Source organism: Elaeis guineensis, chromosome 10 (genome assembly GCF_000442705.2).
Source record: "Elaeis guineensis isolate ETL-2024a chromosome 10, EG11, whole genome shotgun sequence".
Classification (NCBI taxonomy): Eukaryota; Viridiplantae; Streptophyta; class Magnoliopsida; order Arecales; family Arecaceae; genus Elaeis; species Elaeis guineensis.
This window is the reverse complement of record NC_026002.2, coordinates 38,597,211-38,624,110: the sequence shown is the minus strand read 5'-3', so window position 1 is coordinate 38,624,110 and position 26,900 is coordinate 38,597,211. Positions and strand designations below refer to the sequence as shown.

At 40.1% G+C, this 26,900-nt stretch overlaps 1 protein-coding gene across 1 annotated transcript; it reads right to left on the bottom strand.

Annotated features, from left to right (window-relative positions):
- Window positions 1-489: 489 nt before the first annotated feature.
- On the bottom strand, window positions 490-17,553 carry LOC105052345 (ethanolamine-phosphate cytidylyltransferase). Its single transcript, XM_010933121.4, has 9 exons — window positions 16,926-17,553; window positions 13,985-14,220; window positions 12,855-13,036; window positions 8,554-8,625; window positions 7,374-7,441; window positions 5,988-6,108; window positions 1,958-2,023; window positions 1,742-1,864; window positions 490-900 (listed from the first exon to the last, which is right to left on the bottom strand). Exons 1-9 carry the CDS (start codon window positions 17,249-17,251, stop codon window positions 829-831), a joined length of 1,266 nt encoding a protein of 421 aa, XP_010931423.1. The 5' UTR covers window positions 17,252-17,553; the 3' UTR covers window positions 490-828.
- Window positions 17,554-26,900: the final 9,347 nt, after the last annotated feature.

Sequence of the window (26,900 nt, the reverse complement as noted above, 5' to 3'; positions counted from 1 at the left end):
GCCTAACACCAATACAAACCAATATCACGGCTGAGAACCCCGAGAACAAAGCTTTCGGCCCAGGTCCGCAGAAGTAACCGACGCCTCAAGTAGTGGATCACTTGGCATAGCGGGCCCCTTCTCTGTTAAGGCTGAGAGGAACAGAACATTTTCTTCCAAGATTACACAACTAGTCCTCCAAATACCACTGTATATTTATTTATTTATTTATTTGCTGTTGCCTTGGGACAGCGAACCTTGAAGTCGAAGACTTTGGATCCGAAAAACGGAAAAAAAAAAACACACACACACAAATACACGAAAAGTCGTAAAAGATCCCTACCATTCAAGGGCAGCAATTCTTTAGCTGAATCCATACAAATAACATCAATTCGTTCTTGGACAAAAATGCAATGGGGAAAACAAGTTTAGGGTAAGATATTCAATAAGCCAATTGGTGGACAAATCCACCCTTCCATGTGAAAATACATGACAAGATGATCACGTTGATGGGGGTAAAAAAAAAAAAAAAAACAATCTCAAGTACCCACCAATACAAATAACTCGTGCTGGAAACTGCACGGTATGATAGCCATTTAAGGCAAGAAAAAAAAATGATGGAAATGAAAAGACAAGGACAGACCGATCAATCTTATTACCCCGATACGACCCAAGTAACCAGCAATCCGCCCGCTATCATCTACGCTGTATCTCTGAGCGCCAATAGGCTTTAAAAAAGGAAAAAAATCAACGCAAAATTTGCACCATACCATGATGGCATGCTGTTGGAAACAACTGACGACTCCTGTGAGATTTTAGATGAACTTCTGATACCCAAATTCCAGGGAATTAATCTTCAGATACGTAAGTTTTACCCTCATAGTACCTCCTTTCACTAGCTTCCTTCTTCTCATTCCTTTTCTGCAGAAAGAGAAATTCTTTAATGAAAAAAAACATATTTAAAAAAATCCAAATATTCTCAGTTTCCTACTATAAAAAATCATCCTAATTGCAGGAGGCATCACAAAAAATATGCAGCCAGTCATCACCCATCACATGTATGACCATGATTCTTTCAAAATTGAGAAGAAAAAAAAAAAAAAAAAAAGAAAGCTACATAGGCCACAGAATTTTGCAACCAGTCTCCAAAAGAACCATGCACGGTCCATAAAAAGATGCCTGCAAGATATCGGAGTGTTTTACATGGGAACGGTTTGGGTTGTGAGTACTGTGTAATCCAAATGCGCATATCCCAAACTGGAGATCAACAGAAATCATAAAAGCATCACTAGAGAATACTGGTCGGCAGCAGCCCCAACCTAGAGTTGGACAAAATCAACTAACCAGCTTTGACTCCCCGATCAAGGTCAGTGATAAACACCACATGCTCATTTTGATGTTACTTAATCACTTTGAAGGACTATCACATTTCTACATGCTTATACAGGAACCATAATCCAGGACATTCAGACAACTTAAAATATTTGCTGCCAGTCAAAAATAAATTATTGTTAATATGTCATCAAAAATAGCTGCCCACATAGAAGACAAATACTTACGTGGTTGGCAACACATTTTAATAAAGCTAAGATTACATGATAAATGAGGCAGCACTGGCTACCAACCATGCAAGCCGAATCCCTCAAACAACCCATATTAATGGTTCTCAAGGCATCTCAAAAGACACAGAATAATAAGAGAACAGACAAAAGTACTTCGGAGTTTGGACTACTGAAATTAACCGAATTAAATGGCACATTACCTGATATGCTTCATGATTTGAAACAATCCTCCTGATGATTGTGCTAGTAGTGATGTCCAAAGGGCTTTCTATTTGCCTATAGATGCCCATAGCCATTGGAACTGCATATGGGTTAGATTTCTCCTGAATAGTGATCCATAGACCGTTATCAGCTGATCAGATTTTGATTATTCACATGCGTATGACAATTATGTATGAAAATTTAACACAAATTACCTTCAGAAAATCCATATTTTCTGCAATTGTTCCATGAACAACCAAGGAGATATTGAAGGTAGTAATCTGGAAATAAAACAAGTTTGGATATACTAGATTAGTCTTCCGTGCCATCTGAGAAATACTTTCTTAGTGTCTAGCCAAAAGAATAAAGAGAAGAGCCAACATAGATAACAAGAGAAGGTATGCAGCAGAACCTCGGTGAAAATTAAAAATAAAATTTATCTAATAAATATTACTTCAGTTGATGAAACAATAATTCAAGAAAATTATCTTAGTATATTCCATAAACAAATTTATCTAAGGGATCCACTAATATTTCTCCTGTTTGACAAGTTATGCATCTGAGGTGCACCACTGACAATTTGTTGGCAGCATAAATAAGCAGCATTTTTATTTATATATTTATTTTTTAAAAGGAAGAATGACTTGTGAGTGCACAGTTGAGTAGCCAAAGTAGCACAATGGATTCTTGATATAGCTGGTGCACATGACAAAGTCACGGGCTGTATGCTCAGCATTCCATTAAACCAAATTGAGTGAAGACCTTCCCCACTACATAGCCCAGACCAGCCAATGGGCTAATCATCTGAACCTTTGCATTCTTTTCTTTTTTGATCAACAAGGCTCTGCAAAAGGCATGAAGAAGTTGATAGCAAAGGCAGTAAAATGGTAATTGGATTCAAGGATTTTGGTTATGGTTGTCCTCATTTCACTGTGATGGTAAACTTTGTTTAAAATGGTAAGATGATACTTCCTCTAAAGCAAGAAAATGAAAGTGGCGTAAAATGACTCTCCGTGCATGCTGTTTCATTCTTCTTGATCATTTCTTCAAAATAACAACATTAATAAATAGATAACAATGCTAGAAAATACACCAATATAGGATGCACCAATTAATAATTGGCCTGCTTGGACTAAAAAGGGTGGGATGCCATTATCCATGATTATATTTCTTTGCAAATATTTCAATAGAAATGATCTGACAAATTCCTCAAAAAGAAGAACATGGCAGATGAGCACAGAAGAAAAGCAATAGGCAACATAATTAGCATCAGTCCGAACCCAAAAAATAAATATCGGGTGCAATCTCGGTTTTTGAAGGCCAAGGTTTCAGTTTATAACAAGATTATTTTTGATTGAACAAAGGCCATTTGAAGATGACTTTTTTTATGTACTTAGATATCACAAGATCTTGCTTGCTATATCTCAGATAGGGTACCAAAATATTGCTCAAAATTCAAATGACCCTTAATTTTTCAGTAATATCTTTATTTAGTAAATATGGATGATCAATAGCGAATGGTTATCAAATTATTTAGAAATTACCTATATATCATAAAGGCAATTGTTATATGATTATGTCTATGACAAGTTAAAATTAACATTCGATAATGAATCATATTCTTCAAAATAAATTAAAATATCTTTTGCGATAAGCATCATATAGCAATGTAATATTGATAAATAATATTATGACTAGTTTAACTTAGAATCATTATGCATTAAACATGGAGTTCAATTAACCTTTATGAATTTTAACTTTCAGTGAAGATAGATGTATATTGACTATTAAGATATGTATGGTGTACATCACAATCTCTCCTTCATTTCCAGATATCTATTCACTATTTATTTAAATTATTTTTATTCATACGGGTCAATTTGTTGTTTCAATATGTATTTTTCTTCCTTTTTAATTGTTTTCATGCCATGCTTCTATTTAAAAAGAGATATAAAACCATGGCACATTTAAACATATGTTAAATACACTTATTCCTCTATAGTCATGTCAAATTTTTATTGTTGTACATAGTAAAATATCATGTATAAGATATCACCTTACAGTAAACAAATCACAAAAATATTTGAAATATATTTATTTTTCATGTGTTCAACACTGTTGTGTCAAACATTTAATTTCTTTTATGATCATCATGCAAATTGATTTGTCATGCCAAAAGAAAAAAAAAAGGCCCAATTAAGAAATATTATATTATAGTTTCATCTCGGCCAAGATATCAAGATACTGTGAATCTCAGTGAACTTCGCAAGATATCCATATAACACTAGCTATAAAAAATACTGTAAAAATTGAACTGGTTAATCTTGGCTAATATGATGAAATAAAGTATCTGCCAATAGTGTCAACGTTTCAGTTATCATATCTTAGCAAAGTTTTTTTGCTTACATGACAAAATATCCCAGCTGATGCACTAATATCATGTCAGGTAATATATCAAGATATCTGGGCATATATCAACCAATACAATAAGGACCAGTATCTTAGATGCCGCGTATCAGTGGGTCCCCAGCACTAATATCAGCCAAGATCTCACGTGAGATGAAATCCTTGGATGCAGTCAAGCTCAAGATGTTCAAGGATAAGAACAACAAAGAGAGCATCAGTATTACTCTCATCGAAATATTCCAAGCTTGTCTACTAATAAAACAGGGAACTGTCATTAGACACATCAAAATGCCACAGATGATACAATCATCAAATCTTTTTCTTTAAAAAAAAAAAAAAGGTCGTTCTCAGAAAAAGTAAGATTCTGAAAGCATGATAGCACTGCAAGATTCCTGCCACTAGCAGGGCAGGTCATAATTGAAATAAAAAAAAGTAAAAAAATACAAAATATTGGGCTATCTGCTGAATACCTCCATGAATTACAGAACTTTGTGAATGAAACATTTTAAAAGAGTCACACTCAACCAGATGTGACTACAATTTTCGAGGCCAACAAGAAGCCCGATAATAATAATAGTGATAATAATAATAATAATATTTCTTTTGCCCATTTATGTACTCCTCATGATCATGTATTAAGCACAGATGCTTTTTTTTTTTTTCAATAAAGTTCCTAGTAACAACATTTGTCAAGTATCCATGAAAAACTATGATGCTACTTCACATCCAGATCGCTTTGTCATCCTAATTGTTAGAATATAAAACAAAAAAAAAAAGGAGTCTATGTTGAAGATTAAAAGCCTTAAGAGAACGTGAGAAACAATGAAAATAAATACAAATGAAACTCTAAACCTGAGATTCATTTGCATTCTGACACAATTGAAATGGAGTTTAGAACATTAGAACCCAGATTTCACAGTCAAATAATAAACTGCATATAACAAGATGAGGCTACCAACTTGTCCAGGAGGCTCAGGAAGACAAATGAAATGAGAGTTCCCTCCTTAATGTGCATAGGATATAAAACAAAAAAAAAAAAAGGAGTCTATGTTGAAGATTAAAAGCCTTAAGAGAACGTGAGAAACAATGAAAATAAATACAAATGAAACTCTAAACCTGAGATTCATTTGCATTCTGACACAATTGAAATGGAGTTTAGAACATTAGAACCCAGATTTCACAGTCAAATAATAAACTGCATATAACAAGATGAGGCTACCAACTTGTCCAGGAGGCTCAGGAAGACAAATGAAATGAGAGTTCCCACCTTAATGTGCATAGGAAGATATGTTTATTTCTTTTGAAAAAAGACACACCAATAACAAATAGAAAATCCATGTATACACATGACCTTTCAAAAGATTGTTTCAGTGGATTCTGCCAATCTCCACAACCTTCATGGGCAACTTGGAAAGAGGCATTGGATAAGTGGGGCAAATAAGGTCTGGACTACCAAATGTCTCACTCAAGATAACAATCTCTCACAAAATATCCCAAATGAAGAGAAAAGAGCATTTGAGGTGCGATTCAAGCCCACCCCTATAATTGCAGTTTGCGATCATGGTCATGTGAAACTTGTGGTTACAAGATACACTCTAGTCAACATTCTTCGTATACACAATCTTGCCTAAAAATTTTGATCGATGATGTCACTTTAGTTCTTCCTTTCACTTCAAAGTCAATATGCATCAGTTCTCCATTTCTTTCTTTCATATCTAATTTTGAGGGAAGCAAAAAATTCCTCTTTGTAATTACATGCAAACTGGAAATAGGGATAAATCAAACAAGTGTAAATGCAGCAATACATTATAAAACATGTGTCACATGAACATGACTAACCATGTCTTTTGAAACTTCCCAGGGGGCACCAATAATCACTTCATCTACATAACGACAGGCCAAAACACTCAAACTTCTTTCATGAAGATTCATGATTGGGCGATGGGCTCCTCGAGTAGTGCTGTCCATGGGATAGAAAAGACAAATATTAGTTCATTAGAAAAATTATGTGATCAAGAAAAACTATAACTGAAAAGTAGCCAGGAACTTTGTAAAGGAATTCAAACACTAACACCAAGTTAGGGCACACATCATGGAGGAAGCAAAATGAGTTTTTTTTTTTTTTTAATAACCTAAAATAATTTTGGACTGGATGTTTATCAGTGGCTATATCTGGGATGTATCCAAAATGAGTCCTCTTCATATCCAATACCATTTTTCCAAAGAATAATAACCAGAAATATCCCGGATGTATTAAGCTGTGACTAAGGTTCCACATATCCAATATCTGGAATACAGACATGGCTACCATATGAAAGTAAGCATGGTTCATAGAGAATAGGTAAGTTATTTCCCCTAATGTTTCCTGGGCATACATACTGTAATATCCTGGTCCTCATGTTTCCTGAACATGAATGGTGTAATATCCTGGTCTAAATGGGACTAAGTGTATCATAACGTACGCTATAAAACAAGCAACTCTTTGTGAGCTCATGCCTGGCTCAAAATCAAGCTTGGCTTTGGCTTGCTTGATTGGTAAACGAACCACGATATAGCTACGCTTGGCTCCTGAAGGGACCTCAGGATCTCAGTGAGATCTCTTAAAGCTGTCTTCAGCAGCTCAAGTTCAACTTGAAATCAAATGAGCTAGCTCAAGCTCGACTCAATTACAAATATGAGCAAAGCTTGAACTAAACCTGGCTTGCTTGAGCCACCTTGTTTACACCCCTGATCATCATTACCATAGCGCAAAATTATGGCATACATAGATCTTTGATGTGATGGTAAAGTGCTCAGTCATTGTATGATTTGTTAAATCAGTTTGTATGCTATCACTAGGTAAAGAACTGAAATGGTGGCAGGTTTTATTTAGGCAATGAAGAGGACTCACTTGAGTGTTATATGCTTGCTTTCTTTAATCATCCATGGTGTTTCTTTAATTATCCATGGTGTTGGAAAAGAACAACACATAATCAGTTCAAGAATAGCTGTTCTTGAAGATTGAGAATAATCACTAATAAGATTTATTATATGAACCATGCATAGAGCTATGGGAAAATGAAGTTCTCCTTTCTCATAAAACAGGACTTAAAAGAAAAAAGACTGTTGAGCAGCATATAATCACTAGCCAAGCTTCATGGAGGCAGGCAATGCATGAATTTGGATGGTACTAGTAAGGATCACATGGTTATTTGAAAAAGTAGGGAAAGAAATCTAGCATATAACCTGATTGTCTGATCCGTATGTATCCCCACAAGCAAGAAATCTCCAAGTCCTCGAGCAATCCGCAGTATCTACACAAAAACCGATATGAGCTAATTACAAGGAGAAAGGTCCATAAGCATCACGCAAGAAAATAAAATAGCGTACCTAAATTTAGTAACAAGTAACAATAGACATGTAAGCAGTGTGAAGCAGCAAGCACACATGCATGCATGCATGCACAGGGTCAGTTGCTAAGCAAAGGGTTTACTACATTTGAACATAGGATGGCAAGGAGCTTTGCTTTAATGACAAAGAAATGAGCTCAACCACACTGATCAGGAGATGGATGAAAACAAGCAATGCAACCAATTTTGTGAAAAAAAAAGGGGGGAGGGGGATCAAACCAGACCATCAGGTGATACTAATCTAGCATATCAAGTACACATACATGAACTGGATAAAGCACAAGAAATAACAGCAAACTGGAACCCCATTCTATAAGAAAATTTAGAACAAAATCCATTGTCAATACTAAACCAGACTAAATGCTTTTTCTGCACGGGAGGAAGCATTAAATTGATAAAATACAAACAAGAAGAGCACCACATAGAAGGAAATACAACTTATGGACATGTTACATTCTCCTACATTAGGGAACTTGTTACAATTTGCTACGTAGGAAAACCGGAGATTCAGTAAGTGGAGCGAGATAGTCCAAGGGAACTTTTCACAGTTCTAAATGGCGAAAAAGCACTCAAAATGCACCACCAAAATGATGAATGGCAGAAGTAGATAATTACATAGTGACATGAAAAAGCATGAGAGATTGAGGCAAATATGATATTGACATAAAAACTCTCTCATTTTGTTTAGCCTGCATAGATGTAGCAACATGCTGTCATATAAAGGGGCCTTAAGGAAGGGTATGGAAATAGAGAGATGAAATTCAAGAATGTATAGAGCTAAATGCAGGAATGATAAGGAAGGGTATGGGATCATAGTCAAAGGATCTGCCATGAGCATTGATTACTGAAAAATCTGAATAAAGCAGTAAGGACCACGGAAACAATTCTTATGAAAGCTTATGTGGCCTTATGCGAGATGCCTCCAGTTAATCACCAAACATCAGTAACTACAGTTGATGGTGGAAAGAATTAAAAAGAAAAAAGATGATAGAATGAACACAAAAAAATGTGAATACCTCTACATGTCCTGCATGGAACAGATCAAATGCACCATCAATGTAAACTATGCGAGCATCTGGACCAGGCCCCTGCATGAGCAAAAAGTATTCATAGGATGAACAATTAGAATATATTCGAGTTGAATTTACTCAACATGATCCGAAACAAATAAAACAGTACCATGCCAATCAGTTTCTGAGAAATCACCAAAGCCATCAATTTATTGGCAAAAAATGAAATCCTTATTCTTGAATTGTATTTCCTACAGGTTTCTAGATCTTTGCAGATTAGACAGGAAAATAACATAGCTTGTTATATCATATAACATTCTGTAATTTATTCAAGTTTAGTTATTTTTCCCTTCACCACATGTTTCAAAGTATTACTTTTTCCCTTCATCTCCAAAATTTCTGACATTTTCCTAAATTTTTCATCGAGTTTGACTTTTTATTATTACTATACTAATTAAGAGTCTTGACTATGTACTTATGCTCAAGAACATTACTTACAATACTCCCATGATACAACATGAAAAAGAAACACAAGCAGACACATCAATACATGGTAAAAATGTAAGAAGAACAATCTTTCTTGTGCCTGCTTTGGTTAACTTAGAACCTTTTTCATATCTGAATCGTGTCCTGGCTTACAAGAAAACTAAATACAAGAAGGATCTCAAAGAAACTAGACTTTGTCACCAAAAGCGAAGAGGTCAGCCACTTGGGCCACCTGTCACATGTACTTCAGGCATGCAAATTTTAACAGCAACAAAAACTGAACAGAAATGAGAAAGGTTTTGTGCTAGCTACCAAAAAAATTCAGTCAAACAAATTCATTTACAGACATACATATGTTAGGTTCCCTAAAAATTTTTTTCTAAGCATTTCTGGATTCAAAAAACAAACGTAACACACTATAGGAGAAACCAGAAAAGGAAATTGCAAGATCTTAGAGTAATAGAATTGTTCTCTTAGTATATAAAAGTTGTCAACTCTAGTTTGGAAAATAACTAGCTTGGCCCAATAGGAAAGTAGAATATAGGTTCCAATGTGATGTTTCATTCCCAATATAAAACAAAGAAAATTAATCAGTTACCAAAGAAAATTTTTTCGAAATTCAAATGTGTAAAACTGATTTTTCATTCATTAAGCATCCTAAAAATTTTAACAAATTCACTAATTGAGACTTGCCATTTTTGGGTGAAGATCAAGGTTTTTTTGTTTTCTTGAAAGGCCTTCGAGAAAATAGGGACTTTTAATCAATAAAAAGATTTCATCTATGGTCTAAAATTGCATATAGATCTTGTTGAGGTATTTGTCAGATATCTATTTCCTGGAATCCGAGGTATCTTCTTTTTTTCTTGTTTTTGATTGGCTTTATTGGCTTTGTTATAGAAATTAGTTATCTAATCTCTAAGTGGAAACAAAACAAATCTAGAGATTCAGTACAACAGGGAAAAAAAAAAGAAGAAGCATATGCTGCTTGTTCTGTTTTTGGCAAACGAAAATGGCTTGCAGACTAGTTACTTCATCCAAATAAGTTGATAATTCAAGGAAAAGAATATTGATACCAGTAAGGAATTCTACCCGTTTTAATCAATATACAAAACCCTAACTTGATTTTAACTTAAGGCAGGAAAGTAGGCTACCTTTGGCCCACTTCATCCCAGTAGCCTTAAATCTTAGATTTGAACTCAGATTTGGCCCATCTATGTCCACTATAGGACATGTCAAGTTCAATTTCCAGGCATATGTGTTGAATATCAATCCTTTGGACCCGCATAAAACTTCTAAGTATGTTTAGTCAAAACAGTCAGATACAATCAGGTCAGAATTCCTTAATCGAAACCCTATTTAGTTCAGAAATTGGGTATAAGGCCCATAACTGAATCATGGTCCAGCTAACCTCTCTGGTTTCAATCTGAATTAAATGCAGGATCACCAGAACTAACATTGGATCCTAGTCCTTAGTCTTAAATTGACAACAGATGCACTAACATCGAGCAAAGGGTGGGCAAGAAGAATAGCCAACTTATTATCAGCAAGGTTTATTGCCCAGCAAGGATATGAGTTAAAAACCAGTAATCCCCATGAGAATCTCCAAGTACTACTGTCAAGGTTTGAGGTCTCTTGATGATAATCAGGCTTTCGCTTAAGGCATAATAAAATTTGTAGGTAGATGTTAGGACATGAGGGGTCGGTAAGAGATACTTTTACACTTAATGTAGCATGAGTCGTAGCAAACCTAGAAACAGGAAGGAAATATTTAGATATATGTGGATTGGAAATAACATTGTTTTCAGATGATTTTAAGGAGATACAAGGCACGAGGTAAAGTTCAAGACTAAATCCAGGAATGGAATATCCAGGGGAAGGTTGGTTGACCCTGATTATTTAGAATTTCTATGGTGGTGCCACTGTTTTATCTACTTTCAAGGCACAAGTTTCTACATATTCCAATCTTTCAACCTTATTTCAGTTACTCATGTTACCTTGAAAGGAAAATAAGGTATAAGGAAATGGTGGACTAAACATTATGTTGAAACTATTAGAATTGATATTTTTTTAACAAAGATAATGGCATCCAAAGTTTTATATCTCGTGGGACAGAGGTATCCCGGTTTTTCCATGGAATGGGATGCCCCGCTGTCCCGGCAGCGGTCCCGATTATGCGACCCGATAGATATCTTCCATCTCTCTCCCCTAATTCTTTTCTCTTTCTTTTTCTTCTACATTCTTTTCTTTTCTTTCATTTTTCTTTCTTTTCTTATCCCTTCCTTTCCTTTCTTTTTTCTTTTTCTTCTTCCTTCCTTTCTTTCTTTTCTCGTTCCCTTTCTTTCTTTCATTTTTCTTCTTCTTCTTTCCTTTCACTTTTTCCTTTTCTTCATCTTTCATTCATTTCTTTTCTCTTTCTTCTTCTCTCCTTGTGTGGATGGGTCTTGGAGTCCCGACCTTGTCCTAGTCCCGTTTTCTCATAGAAATAGAAATAGGACAGCCGGAATGCCCCCTGTCCCGCTGAGACGTAAAATCTTGATGGCATCTACCATTTGTCTTAGAAAAGATTGCTATACTTTCTTCTCCAAGAGAATGTTTGCAAGTTTTTTTTTTTTTTGATCCATCTATCCTGCTAAACCAAGATGTAAAGATCTTTTTTTCTTTAAATTTTCTTTTAGCACTTAAAGACACCTGCAAACCTGCACAACAGAGGTAATCTGGAGAATTTATCAAAAGCATGGGGATTTAATGCTGAACTTTTCATGATCAAGGTGTTTGTGGTAATCTTTTTTGCTGCAAGATGAGAGCGGTGACTATCAATTCTCAAACATGAACAGCTAAGAAAAGTAACCGAGGTTGAAAAATAAAAGTTTTATCAAAGTCACATTCAATTGTGTATTGCTCTCTAAACTGGCCAGGACAGCTTCAATAATACAATAAGAGGTCTCCCAAAATTTATATGCCAAGTCAGCGAGCAGAGTTATCAAAGTATTTGTTTCATATGTTGGGATACACTTACACAGAAAATTTGGAAATGGATGGATTTGCTGCAATAAAATAAAGTAACAGCAGGATATTCCTAGAAGACAAAAGTATTTCACGGAGTCCACAGGTGAACCCAAAATGCTAAAAAAAGATAGCACCTTAAACCTTCATCTGGTATTAAACCTATGATGCACATGAATTTAAGAAGATGTATACAGTAATTCCTGCTCTACTAAAGACTAAGGCATTTAACTCCTATCAAGCCAGTCACGTGTGGAGTACTGAATCTCATTTCCTGATTAGCAATTCCAATTATTAGTATTTATCTTGTTGCCTTGTAAGATACAAGTTTTAATGATTGTAAGGAGCTTCCAAAAAAAAAAAAATGGTATTTTACCTGCCAAGTGTCTCTGCTTAATCATGAACAGTACTGGATGTGATGGCATGTCAGATTATGCCGAGTTTAATTTACAGCATAAAACAGTGTAAAGGGGCTTAACATCCTTATACACAGTTTTACATGGATAGTGTTTAAGTGTTAGCTTACTCCTCTTGTTCAAGTTACTATTTTATCACAAGATTCACAATGCTTCTATTGCAAGCACTCCAGTTTTAACTCTCAAAAAAGTAACTTCCTAAACCATTAGGGTAAACCTTCAGGTACTTTGCCACAAGGTCTACTGAATCATTAGAAGGAAAAAGAATGGACATGAACAAACTTCATGAAGAAATGCTCCTAGTTTCCATTAACATATCAAACTTCCAGTGGACAATAAAGAGATTCTTGGTATTTTTTTCATCAGGTTAGCCAAATTTGGATGAGAGTTCAGTAAGTATACCTTCCCATTTGAAAATTGCACTATTCGTCGAGATGTTGGCAAAAAATGATATATCCGAGTTCCACTGCCGGATCCACCATCATCAACTTTTTGGTTGTGTCCATGACTGAACTGCCTTTGTAAAGAGGAATGATTATGACTATCACTACTTGATCTCTCCCTCACACAAAGAAGCATACGACCTGTTCATGAAATATGTTAACGCTCAACTTGGAAATTGCATACATAAATTTACCAAAATTTACATGAAAATTTTCCTAGCTATCATTGTGATGTACTTGGTCTATTGCAATATAAATAAACTTAACCGACTAGAGTTGGTGCAACAGCCCACAATCAAAATCCATCACCTTGATTTTCCATACAAAGCATACTTAGACATGTAACAGGATCATTCTTGAGGCTATCAACTTTCAAGGTCATGAAAGACAGTATACATACAACTAATCCTTCAATGGGCACTTCTCAAATTGAATCTCCATATAAAACACATGCAACTTATCTGCATTATGTATTCAAGATTTTCATTTAACATCATAACAGGTTACCAGATGGATTAAATTCCTGTATAAATATCAGCAAGCAATTTGCAGGTACACTCATGAAAGGCAAAGTGCACTTGGCCTAGTGGTTGTATCCCTCTATATGGCAGGAGAGGAGGTTCTGGATCTGGATCTGGATCTTGGTGTTGTTGTTTCCCAAGTATTATACCCAATTAATTCTGTCTGGTGGTACTCCCATCTATACCATCATTCTAAAACTAAAATTGTAAAGAGAACAATCTCTCTCTCTCTCTCTCTGTGTGCGCGCGCGCGCGCGCGCTTATAACAAGCTCATCCCAATTTGATTTAAATGGACCAATATCATCATAGTGTGAAGAAAAAAGAACAAATTTAATCAATATATCACTTTAAATCCCAGGATATTTTGTTGATATTGAATAAAAACTTGTAACAGTGCAATGAAAGAAGTATGCGATTTTATGAATGTTCAACTCATTAACCAGACCACAACAATGTCAATGCAACCATTATCTAGCCTCTCTAGAGCTCCATAAAGAGTCAGAATGTCACGTGTCAACATAGTTGGATTGAAAGGGGGGAGGGGGGGAAGAAGAGCAGAATCAGTACCAACGATATCTGTGCTTGACACTCCTTCAGTTCTTTTGATCTGCTTATAACGACCAGCCTTCTTAGCAAGGGCATATGCATCAGTACCATCTGGCAGTAGGCAAGGATCATCCCCATGGATAATGTAATCTATATTATACTCAGTAAACAGCTTGTTCATGAACTCTTCTGTGATAGCATAAGGAGCATCTGGAATGACCTCATCCACCCATTTCACAGCACCTACCATTATCATCCTGAGGCCAGGAAGGGGAAAAATGAATGATTTACTAATCACGCTTGATAGAGATTACCCACTTATGAATAAAATCATGGAGGTGAGTCTCATCAAACTAAGTTGTTTGAACACAATTATTATCAAACAACATAAAGATATCTTAGTGAAAAAAACTGAATCAGTTGAGTTGAAATTTATTTCCAGGTAGAAGATGTCAAAATTAATTGCTAATTTGAAACCATAGAGAAATTTTCAAAATAGTCTTATGATTTAGAAAGCAGAAACAATCTATATGATACACAATTTGAATGGAAATTAAAATGAAAATAAAGCCATAAAGAGAACTATGTCAACGGGAAAATGAAAACAATTTATATGATAAATAACCTGAATAGAAATTAAAATCAAAATAACACAATAACCAAAGTTGATGTCCAAGAGACAGCACAGTGCAATATGTCTAATCATTTGGAACTAGCCTGCAGCATGTCAAATGCACATGAGTGGGTTTAATAAATTCCATCACATGTGATGTATGTGCTTGATTTAAGATCACTTGTAGTTTATAGGTTATTTTGATTTCATAAAGTGTGATATCCCAGTAGAAAGAATATCTAATGATGATTGAGGAACCATTGAAAAATAAAATATATGAGATTTAATTCTTTCACAATCATTCTTTTTTATATTTGTGCCAACTATTTTGCATGTGAAGATGATTGGTGTCCTATCATACATGATCCCATCAATTGGCACATGTTATGTATAGAACTAAGTCACAAAAAAAAAGGAGTTTTCATGGACGGTTATGCTCCAATCAAGTAAGAATCTTGATATTTGATGAAGTGAAATGATGCCATTAGCTTATTCATTATGTCAAATGCATGTGATCTAAGCAACAGCATGAGTTTTTGATGGACAGTTCTAGTCCCATCATTACGGCTGGACGTAGGCTAGGGCTAAGCTGGCTTTGGGTCAGCCTGCAGGCCTAGCTCGAGGAGATTCAGATCAGGCTTAGGCCTCAAATCTAGTGCCAGAAAAAGTTTCAAACTGGTTCAAGCAAAGCCTTGGCCTAACCAAGTCCCCCATCAGAGCCCAGCACGAAGACTCGCTTGAACCTCAATTGAAATGCAGGCCTTGCCCTAAATTCAGGCCATATTTATACCCCAATCCTTAATCCTGTCTCCCATACATCCCACACCCCTTTCTCCTCTCTACTCCATGCCACTCTCACCATGCTGGAGCAAATGAAGTAAGCTATGCAAGCTCAACTTGAAAAAGCATGAATCAAGCTTAATTCAAAACTAAACAAACAAAAGCTAGAACTAGCAAAACAAGCTTGAAATTTATTTCAAGTCAAGCAAAAAATTGGCCCGACTCAGTCAAGCTCATCTTAACAAGGCTCAACATATTTATACTTTTGTCATGTATTGCATGTTATATAAATAACATATTATCACATTAAGGTTTTAATAATTGTATTTTATTTATTCTAGGAATCAATTACATGTTAATTCAGGCTTCAACCAATCTAGAAATCAAGCTATAATTCCAGTTTCAACAAAGTTTGATTCAATCTTGAATTCATTCCAATTCAAATTAGGACTCTCAAGCTGATCTATTAGGCTCATGCTCATGGCTCAACTTGAAATGAAGTTCGAACTGACCTTGAAACAACAGTAAGAAAAACCCAGCTTGATCCAAGAAATCAAGCTCAAAATTAAGTGAGAGTTTCCCAGCCATATCATAAGAAGAACGAGCCTGTAACTGTCAGCCCCTTCCTCACTCAAGCTCTTTTTTTTTTTTCCTCTCAACCCAATGCCACACTGAAAGAAAACAACCATCCCAATCATCACTGCTAAAGCCAACAAGCTTGATTGGGCCCAAGCTTGATTGGGCCCAAGCTTGATCAAGCTTGGCTCAATTACAACCATAGAACTCCATGACCACCTCGTCCCTCCATGCATCTCCCCCGCTGCCCCCCCCCCTCCTCTTCTTCTCTCTCTCATTCAGTCACTTACTCACTCACCACCAAAGCCAAGGGCTATGTCTCCTAATCCTCCACCACCTCTGCTCCCTCCTAATCCTCCACCACCTCTGCCTCACCAGCACCCTAGCACCAGCCTGGTGGGCCGCGTCCGCACCAGCACCTTCAGCCTCCTCTCCTCCCTCAGCATCCCATCCCTACCATCACTCAAATAGTGAATGAACTAACGGTGAAAGCAAGAAGCTCAAGATTAAAAACATAACACAGCAAATCTAAAAATAGCATGCATAGAATTCAAATTCAGTCCACATTTGATTGGAAAAAAAGAGAGTGAAGACGTAGAAGAAGCAAACTCCAAGTCAAGAATTGGTCATATATCAGCATCTATGACATACCATTGATACAAGACATCACAAACCATTCAATGAGGCACATAATCTCCGCAATAATTAAATATTAACAGGATGATCAAGATGCCCAAAAATGATGATTTCTAAACAAGAAGAAATTAACAAGGAAATAATTCAGGCCTTCCATATTAAAGCAAAAAGGAAAACGGCAAAGAAAGGCAATACCATGTCATATTTTTAAATCAACGAAATCAATAAAATTTTTACAACTATCAAGAGAACAGAAAGCTATAAATCCTAAATCCACAGCTCCATTATGTATACATGGCTAAAAAAAACAAAATTAAAGATCTTCTCACAAAAGACGGCGATTTGAAAATAATCGACCTCTCGTGGAGTGGCGTGACAGGAGGCCCCTTGTTGGCCGTGATCTCGTCGTCGCTCACGACCCCGACGACAAGCTCGTCCCCGAGGGCCCGCGCCTGGCGCAGCGCGTTGCAGTGGCCGTAGTGCATCATGTCAAAGCACCCGTCCATGTACACCCGAACGGGCTTCTTCTTCCTCCAACGGATCCCCAGCGGCGGGAGCACCGGCGGCGCCCGGCCCAGCTGCACCGCCAGCACAGCGGCACCGAGCACGAGCCCCCCAAGCACGCATGCCGCCACGAATCTCGAGCTCGCGAGGCTCTCCATGGCCCCGTTCTCCGATCCCATGCGAGCAGAAACAAAAAGAAGAAAAGGATCGAGGACTAGGGTTTCTTCAACCTCTAGGGTTCGAAGACGCTTCTTGGAATCCTGCCATTAGAGGCTCCCATCTCCGCTCAAGAAGAAGAAAGAAGACGAGGCAGAGCTACTTATAGGAATCTTGGAGTTGGAGAGCAAATGGAGGGCTAAAAGGGATTCGATTCGCAATACGAGAGAGAGCGCAAATGAAGAGAGAGAAGCTTTTAATGCCTTCCTGGCATCCTTTCCCTGGCTTCTGGCTTTTTCTTGGAGGGGGAAATGGGAGCGCGGCGAGAGAGAGGGGTGGGGAAACTACTGGATCAGCGAAAGGAGAAACCTTGACCGTCTGATTAATCGGTAAAAGACGCGACTGGGGAAGGCGGTTGGGGAATCGGTTTGGATTGTATCTTTCTTGCGAAATAATGATTGATCTTCTCTCGCGGCATGACCCGTTGGATCTTGCTTTGCACAACTTTCAAAGCGATCAAACATCTCTCTCCCATCATCAGCACAGAGCGCGAAGCAAACTTCGGGCGTTGAAAGTTGTGCGATCATTCCTTCGCGCGAAAGATACAACCCGCACCCCGGGGTAGGGCGGGGGAGACGGATGTCTCATATTTTATTTGGCGGGTAGCCTTTCGGGTGACGGTGAGATTATTTATTTGAGGGAGAGTTGCTGAGATGCCACGTGGGTTATCGGAGTGCCGTGAGAAGACCTTAATCGGCGCTTTGAGCCAATAGGAGGGACCGTGACGTTAAGATTTGCCTGCCGGATATGCTAACTTACGACTCTTAACCATGAAGAAAGAATGGGAGGACGTATGGCGTCTAGAAGGATAGCGAGTCTCGGGGCTGGGATTTGAGATGTCCCTACTTTCTTGGCCGGTGGGACCAGGTGAGGACATAACGTCTGCCCTTTCTGTGGCAGCATTATTCTCACATTGTAGAGTTTGTGGTGTCCAGAGATGGTATATTGGTATCCAACTTTGTGAGCCATGTTGCTCGTAGTTTGGTGAGGTGTGGGATATGATGGTGGATCATGTTGATTGGCAAATAAAAGAATAATCAATACATTTATGCCATATGTTATCATGCCCACTTCATCATTCCAGTTTTAATTTTGAAATGGTGGTGGGAATCTCATGTGAATCATCTTTTTTTCTTACATCTCTCTGGAAAGATTTCATGTCACAATTTCTGTTTTTGTTAATTATTACATAGAAAAGGAAATCAACCTGGTGGATCTGTTTTGTTGTTGCATTGATGGGAAAAGGGGCAATAAGAGTTAAATTTATTATATGAACAGTATTGGTGTAGAATTTCGTCGATGTCGGAGAAGCTGGAGTCGAGGAGATCGCGGCTGTTGTCGGGACCTACAAAGAAAGTCTAAATCGGAGTTGGGGGTGCTCCGATAAGATCCTCTGATGCTCAAGTCAGTACTCTGCTTCAACAGAAATGGAGCACTCGAATGGAATTTTAGCAGAGTTTCGAGATAGAGTTTAGAGCTTAAAGGAGAACGTATCTGGGGGGTCTCTTTTATAGATGGGAGAGCGTAATCGATTGACAGCGACATCCGCAACTGCCTGGTAGTGGGCCGTTCGGGGCCACGTGGAGTTTGTTACGGAGAGTAGTGGTGTCCGTTGTCGCGACTTGCCAGAGAGTGGTGGAGCCACGTGAAGTTTGTTATCGAAAGTGGAGTGGTGTCCGTTGTCGTAACTTGCCGGAGAGTGGTGGGGTCACGTGGAGTTTGTTACCGAGAGTGGAGTGGTGTCCATTGTCGCGACTTGTCGGAAAGTTCAGACCGGATGGCTGAAGCTCGGTTGGGACGTTTGGTGGAGCGGAATAGCTCTCTGTCTCAGCAATTTAAGAGAAGCTCGGATGTTTTCGAGGTTGCTGACGGGTTAACTATTGTTGGGTGCCTTAGGCGGTGATGCTGCGGACAGAAGTCGTCTGCTGTAGAAGCCCTGATGGAAACTTCTTGTTGAAGAAATCCGGCTGGAGTCCGATTGCTAGAGAAGTCTGTCTGAAATTTGTCTGAGGTAGAAGCTTGTCTGGGATCCATCCGCTGTAGAAGTTCAGACGAAGTTCGGTTCTTGTAGGAGTCCGGAAGGAGGTCACTTACTGTAGAAGCTCGGATGGAGACCGGTTGCCGTAGAAGTCTGGATAGAGACCGCTTATCGTCAAAGCTCGGATGAAGTCTGCTTGCAATAGGAGTTTGGAGTAGAAATCCGGCTGCTGGAGCCCATCCGTTGTAGAAGTTCGTCTGGAATCCATCCGCTGCAGAAGATCGGACGGAGTTCGGTTCTTGTAGGAGTCCGAAAGGAGGTCGCTTACTGTAGAAGCTCAGATGGAGACCGGTTGCTGTGGAAGTCCGGATGGAGATCGCTCGTTGTAGAAGCTCGGATGAAGTCTGGCTACTATAGAAGTCTTGCTGCTGGAGAAGCTCGGACATTGACGAAGTCCGAAAGAAGCTCGGAGTATAGTCGATCGTGACAGGAGGAAGTCTGGAAGAGATTCGGAGAGTAGTCGATCACTATAGAAAATCGACTGATAATGAAGTCCAAAGAGCATTTGAAGCAGTCCGGAGGGTACGATAGGAGTTCGTCCGTTGGAGGAATCTGGAGGACACTGTGGAAGGTCGACTACTGAAGGAGTCCGGATGGTACTGTGGAAGCTCGGACGATCGGAGGAGATCAGAAAGATGCTGCACAAGGTCGGAAGCCGGAAGAGTCCTGGGAGGGTTGGCCTCCTACGAACTTCGACTGGGATTATTTTATACCCAATACCAGTCTCCCTACTTTCGAGTTCGGATTTCGAATGAAGTACAGAAAAATTTTCACAGTCGAAGTTGCCTCCCTCGATTTTCGTACTCAGTTGTTTTCAGATATTTTAGCGTTTGGCGCGTCGGTGCTGGAGTCTTTTCAAATCGAGACGATCCGAAAAGATTTTTTCAAAATTTTTGCTAGAGCGTTGCTCTAGGTACGGCACAATAATGATTCTATCAGTCGTCAGCCATCTGTCATGACGAGTGGGACACACGACGGTTGTAGGTCGGTCAAAGAAGATCTGCAATCATTATTGCGCCAGACCCTGTTGTCTATTTAAACCCGTCCCCCTCCTTCAGGGGTTTCACTTTGTCTGAGATTTTTCTTCGGTATCCTCTTCTTCTCCGAGAGCTTCGTCCTCCTCCAACATCCCTCTCGACCTTAGGCGCCCTTCAGGTCGTCCTCCATCACTCTCGCTGCCCTTCTGCATCTCTCGGACCAGCCTAGGTTAGTTCCAGAACTTTTCTTTTTCTTGCTGTTTTTTCATTTTTTTTCTCCTTTGCATTCCGCCTGTTCGGTTTCTCCGCGAGCGCCTTGTTTCTTATTTTTTTCAATTTTTTCAAAATTTTTTGGGGTTTTCATTTGATTCAAAATGTCCTTCAATACTTCCTCCTCTAGCAGTTCTAGAAGTTCGTCCATTCCAGCCCCCCAAAATCCTAGTTCTGTAGATGGACCTTGTCCGATCTTTATACCAGACACCATTCCCAGCTCTCTGATTTTGGACGAACTCTCGCTGATTAGGATTCAGTTCGGGATTCCTTCGGAGTACGAGCTTGAGCTTTCTGGACTAACTGATCGGGCTAGCGCCCCTCCCCCTGGCTGCTTCTACTTATACCAGGAAGCTTTCCATGCCGGGCTTCGACTTCCACTTTCACATTTTGTTGTCGCTTTTTTTTGCTTTTTAAATATTTCTCTAGTTTCTGTAGCGTCGAACTCCTTTAGATTTCTAATAGGATTTCTTTCTCTCTGTCATTTAGTTGAAGTCCGGCCAACTCTTTCTTTGTTTAAAAATTTTTATACCTTCAAGCATCGTCCTTCGGTAAAGGACTGGTGGTACTTCTCCCTCCAGTTCGGTAGAAAGGGGTTGCTGAAAGGTGCCCCCTCTTCTATCTACAACTGGAAGGAGAAGTACTTCTACATCCGATGCCCGACCCTAATGCTGGAGTTGCCCCCCTGGGGCTCCCTGAGGGACTCCGTCCGTCAAGCCTCTAGCCTAGGAAAGGACGATCTTGAAGCCTTCAATAAACTTAAGGCTTATCCAGATCCTCTCCTCTCTGACCTTTTGAAGGAGCAACTTTTATTTAATGTCGGCCTGAGCCCTCTCAATCCTGTTGGTATTTATTATTTTTTTTTTCAAGTCATTCGCCGCTTCCTCTTTCTCTTATTCTGTTTCTAAGCTGTGCCGATCTTCTTTCATTGCAGATATGGACGCAGACGCGGCTCGGATGTTAGCCAAGAGTCTTAAGGCCCACAAGAGGAAAGGCGTTGCAACTTTCAGGTCGGCGAAGAAGGCAAGGGTAGAAGAGACAGGCTCGACCGTGCTTGCCCAAGCGACCATTGCAGTTGATGCCCCCTCCGACGTCGAGCCCGCAGTCCCCTGAGCTTTTTCGAGAAGCCCTCCGACCGAGGTTTCCACTCCAGAGTCTCGTCTCGAGGAAGCACCGGGGGCCGAAAGGAGGAGAAGGAAGAAGACGTTGGCCCGCAAGATCCGCAGCAGCAGGGCTGCCACTGAGGGGGCCGACGGCTCCGAAGAGGATTCGGGGGAGAATTCCTTCAACAATAGGGATTTAATAAAGAGGTTGGTCGATGGGTACGTTCTGCCTGAGGTCGTCCATAGGATCGTCCATGCTGATCCTGAACAGAGGGTTTGGGACTCTCTGGAGTCCTTTCTTGAGGTAGATCGATTTACTTTTTGCTTCCTTTCGCTTCTTTACCTTTTGTTCCATGTATTCTTTTCTTTTCTTGTTGTTTCTTTTTTTTTTTTGGCCTTCAAAGGCTTTTGTAATGCATTCTTTACTAATGAAATACAATGAAATTTTCTCATCACCTTGTATACTATTGCTCTGAGTTGTCGTTTATCGAGCTTCTCTTATCTTTTGTCTTGTTTGACGTCGACGTTGTTTGAAGGTTCATGATCATCGTCGTGTTGATTCGTCCTTTTTGTTCATGACCGAAGGTCTTTTCGAGACCATTCGAGTTTGACGCTTTCTTTCGATGTTCGAACTTGGGGTCCGAACTTCTCGTTACTTTGAGGAAGTCTATTTTCTCCTGCTTATGTTGGGTTTCTCCTTAGAGACTGAGAATTTTTGACAAAAATTTTCTTCCTCGTTGAGACGAGGTCCCTTGTGTCTTAGATATAGTTCATTTTTTTCTTATCTCTGGTGTAGCTCGTCGCTTTTTCTTTTTCTCTCTCCCTTTTTTTATGTTTGGATGAGGGTTTTTCCTCTGCTCCTAACGGGGTTGTAGGGGTGTAGAGGAGTCGCTGAAGAAGCTTCTCCCCTCATCCGATCTTGAACGATCAGGTCTTCGTTTGTGTCAGGACGAGGTTCTCCTTCTATTCCCGACACAGTCAATTTCAGCTCATATTAGAACGAGATTTTTCTCCTGTTCCTAACAGGACTGTAGGGGCGCATAAGGGCCGTTGCGAGGGCCTCTCCCCCCATCCGATCTCTTAATAACCAAATCTTCGACTTTGCTCATGTTAGGATGAGGTTCTCCTCCTATTTCCAACATGGCTGTGAGGGCACATAAGGACCGTTGCGAGGGCCTCTCCCCTCATCCGGTCTCTTAATAATCGGATCTTCGGCTTTGCTCATGTTAGGATGAGGTTCTCCTCCTGTTCCTAACATGACTGTGGGGGCGCATAAGGGCCGTTGCAAGGGCCTCTCCTCCCATCCGGTCTCTAAATAATCGGACTTTCGATCTTACTCATGTTAGGACGAGGTTCTCCTCCTGTTCCTAATATAGCTGTGGGGGCGCATAAGGGCCGTTGCAAGGGCCTCTCCCCCTATTCGATCTCTAAATAATCGGGCCTTCGATCTTGCTCATGTTAGGACGAGGTTCTCCTCCTGTTCCTAACATGACTGTGGGGGCACATAAAGATCATTGCAAGGGCATCTCCTCCCATCCGGTCTCTAAATAATCGAACCTTCGTTTGTATCAGGATGAGGTTCTCCTCTTATTCCTGACACGCTTAATCTCGATTGTCTGAAAGAGCTACTCCCTGTCGTTATAAGCTCATGCCAAAAAAAAAGATATATGAATATGACACTTTTATTTAAGACAAAGTTATCGGTAATACATTCATAAATTTTTCGAATTCCATGGTCGCGGAAGGTCTGCTCCTCCGAGCTCTTTTAGATAGTATGTTCCAGGCCGGACTACCTCCTTGACTTCATACGGGCCTTCCCAGTTAGGGGCAAGTTTTTCTTGGTTCTGAGGTTGTGAAACAGCAGCTCGCCGAAGTACTAAGTCCCCCGCTCTGAAGGCTTTGCTCTTGACCCAGGAGTTGTAGTAGCGGGCTGCTTTCTGCTTGTAGGCTACCATCCGAACTTGAGCTGTCTCCCGCTTTTCTTCTAACAAGTCGAGGTTGGCCTTGAGATCCTGTGAGTTACGCTGCTCGTCAAATGCCATGACTCACGCCGATGGAAGCTTGAGTTCAATCGAGATCACGACTTCTGTTTCGAAGGCTAAAGCAAGGGGGGTCTCCCCTATGGGCAGTCTTTGGGTAGTTCGATATGCCCATAACACATGATAAAGCTCGTCTGCCCAAGTTCCCTTTATTTTTTCAAATCTCGCCTTGATTCCTTGCAACAGAGTCCTATTAGTCACCTCGGCTTCGCCGTTTGCCTGCGGATGGGCTACTGACGTGAAGTTATGGGAGATGTTTAAGTCCTCACAAAATTCAGCAAATCTTGCTCCAGCAAATTATCGTCCATTATCAGTAATGAGAGTTCTAGGTAAGCCGAACCTACAGACGATTGACTTCCAGACGAAGTCCTGCACTTTAACTTCTGTGATTTTCACCAAAAGTTCGGCTTCGACCCACTTGGTGAAGTAGTCAATTGCCACCAGAAGGAACTTCCGCTGCCCAGATGCCATAGGAAAAGATCCAAGAATATCCATCTCTTATTGTGCAAACGGCCATGGGACACTCAAGGGTGTAAGTTCGGAGGCGGGCTGTCTTTGGATATTCACATATCTCTGACACCGATCACACTTTCTGACATATTCAATGGAGTCGTGGTACATTGTAGATCAGTAATAACCTTGTTGGAGCAGTTTGTGGGATAAAGATCTGGCCCCCAGGTGACTTCTGCAGACTCCTTCATGTATCTCCCACAAGGCAAAGTCAGCTTCAGAAAGCTGGAGATATTTCAGGAGGGGCAAAGAGTACGACCTCTTGTATAGCTTGCCTTCATAAAGGATATATCGGAAGGCCTGGTTCCTAAGCTTTCAAGCTTTTTTTGCATCATGAGGAAGAACCCCGTCTTTGAGGTATGCAACCAATAGGTCAATCCAGCTGGATTCATGGCTGATCTCCATTATAAGCTACGATTCTTCCATACTTGGACACTTCAGAACTTCGAAGAAGATTTCTTTGGGTAGTTCAGTCGGAGGCAATGTAGCCAACTTGGAGAGAAGATCGGCCCTGGTATTTTTTACTTTTGGAATCTGCTTGATGTCAAAGCTGCCAAAGGCAGGGATGATCTCTTTTACCTTTTCGAGATACTTGGCCATACTATCATCCCGAGCTTCATAGCTTCTGTTGACTTATCCCACCACCAATTGGGAGTCACTGTAGACTTGGAGCCGATTTACTTCTAATTCTTTGACGATCCTCAGTCTTGCAATCAGAGCTTCATATTCTGCTCCGTTATTTGTCGCAGAAAATTCAAAGCGCAGCGCGTACTCTGCGATAATTTCTTCTGGATTGATCAAGATCAGGCCCGCGCTCGTGCCTGACATGTTGGAGGAATCATCCACATAGAGGGCCCAAAAACCATCAGAGAGATCCGTTCTTTCCTCAGGGGAGTTCGGTTGGAGTCCGGGGTTTTCAGTTTCACCTCGTTCAAGTTCGGCTTCTTCTGTGATAGTGCATTTCACTATGAAGTCTGCTAATATCTGGACTTTTATCATCGGTTGAGGTCGATAGTTGATGTCGAATTTCATGAGCTCGACTGCCCATTTCGCTATCCTTCCGGAAGCATCCGCTCGATGCAGAACTGCTTTAATCGACTGGTCGGTGAGCAGTGTTATGGTGTGCCCTTGAAAGTAAGGTCGGAGCCTTCGAGCTGCAATCAACAAGGCGTAAGTTAGTTTCTCTAACTTAGTATACCTGATTTCGGCATCTCTCAATACTCGACTTATGTAGTAGATTGGCCGTTGAATTTTTGCTTCTTTCTTAACCAGAACTGCTGCAAGAGCCACAGGAGAGACCGCTAGGTACAAGAACAACTCCTCTTCGGGTTCGGACTTTGCCAATAGCAGAGGTGAGCCGAGGTAGTTCTTCAATTCTTCAAACGCTTGCTGACATTCAGTGGTCCAACAGAAGTTCTTCGACTGCTTGAGAGTCTGAAAGAAAGGTAGGCACCGTTCAGCCGATCTTGAGACGAAGCGATTCAGAGCTGCTACTCTCCCAATAAGGCGCTGAACTTCCTTTATTGACTTTGGGATGATCATTTCCTAGATGGCACGAATCTTTTTCAGATTTGCTTTGATCCCGCGCTCCGATACCATAAAGCCCAAGAATTTTTTTGAGGTTACTCCAAAAGTGCACTTGGCTGGATTTAGCTTCATCTTGTATTTTCGGAGGGCGCTGAAGGTCTCCTCAAGGTCGGTGACATGGTTCATTGAGGATTTATTTTTTACAAGCATGTCGTCCATGTAGACCTCCATGTTGCGGCTGATCTGCTTTTTGAAGATTTTGTTTACCAGCCGTTGATAGGTCGCCCCTGCATTTTTGAGACCAAAGGGCATGACCCTGTAACAATAATGATCACGGTTAGTGATAAAAACAGTTTTTTCTTCGTCCTCTGATGCCATCTTGATTTGATTGTAGCCGAAAAATACATCCATGAAAATGAGAAGCTCGTGGTCTGAGATTGCATCCACTAATTGGTCAATTCTGGGCAGAGGGTAACTGTCCTTCGGGCAGACTTTGTTCAGCTTTTTGAAGTCTCTACATATCCTCCACTTGCCGTTCGCCTTCTTGACGAGAACCATATTGGAGACCCAGTTTGGGTAGTTGACCTCTCTGATGAACCTAGCTTTCATGAGTTTATCGACTTCCTCAGCTATTGCTTTCTGCCTTTCCGGTGCATGACCTCGGATTTTTTTCTTCGTCGGCCGATGTTTGGGATCAACAGCTAGACGGATTCCATAACTTCCGCATCAATCCCCGACATGTCCACCGGAACCCAAATGAAAACATCCGCATTCTTTTGTAGAAAATTGATGAGCCGTGTCCGTACCTCTTCTCCCAGGTTGGAGCCGATCTTCACCACATGCTCTTTATTCTTATCGTTCAAAGGAATTGAGACAAGATCTTCAATTGGCTCACCCCATTTTTTAGCAAGGTCATCGCGGGTGTCTAATCCATCAACTGGACAGGGGTCAGACTGACCATTTCTTTGTAAGGCTATGTCATAGCAGTGTCTTGTTAAGACTTGATCTCCTCTGACCTCTTCGACCCCTTGGCTAGTAGAAAATTTCAATTTCAAATAGTAGGTCGATACCACAGCTCGGAGGGTGTTGAGGCCAGGTCGGTCAAGTATTGCATTGTAGGCAGACGGCGCCCTTACTACCAAAAAATT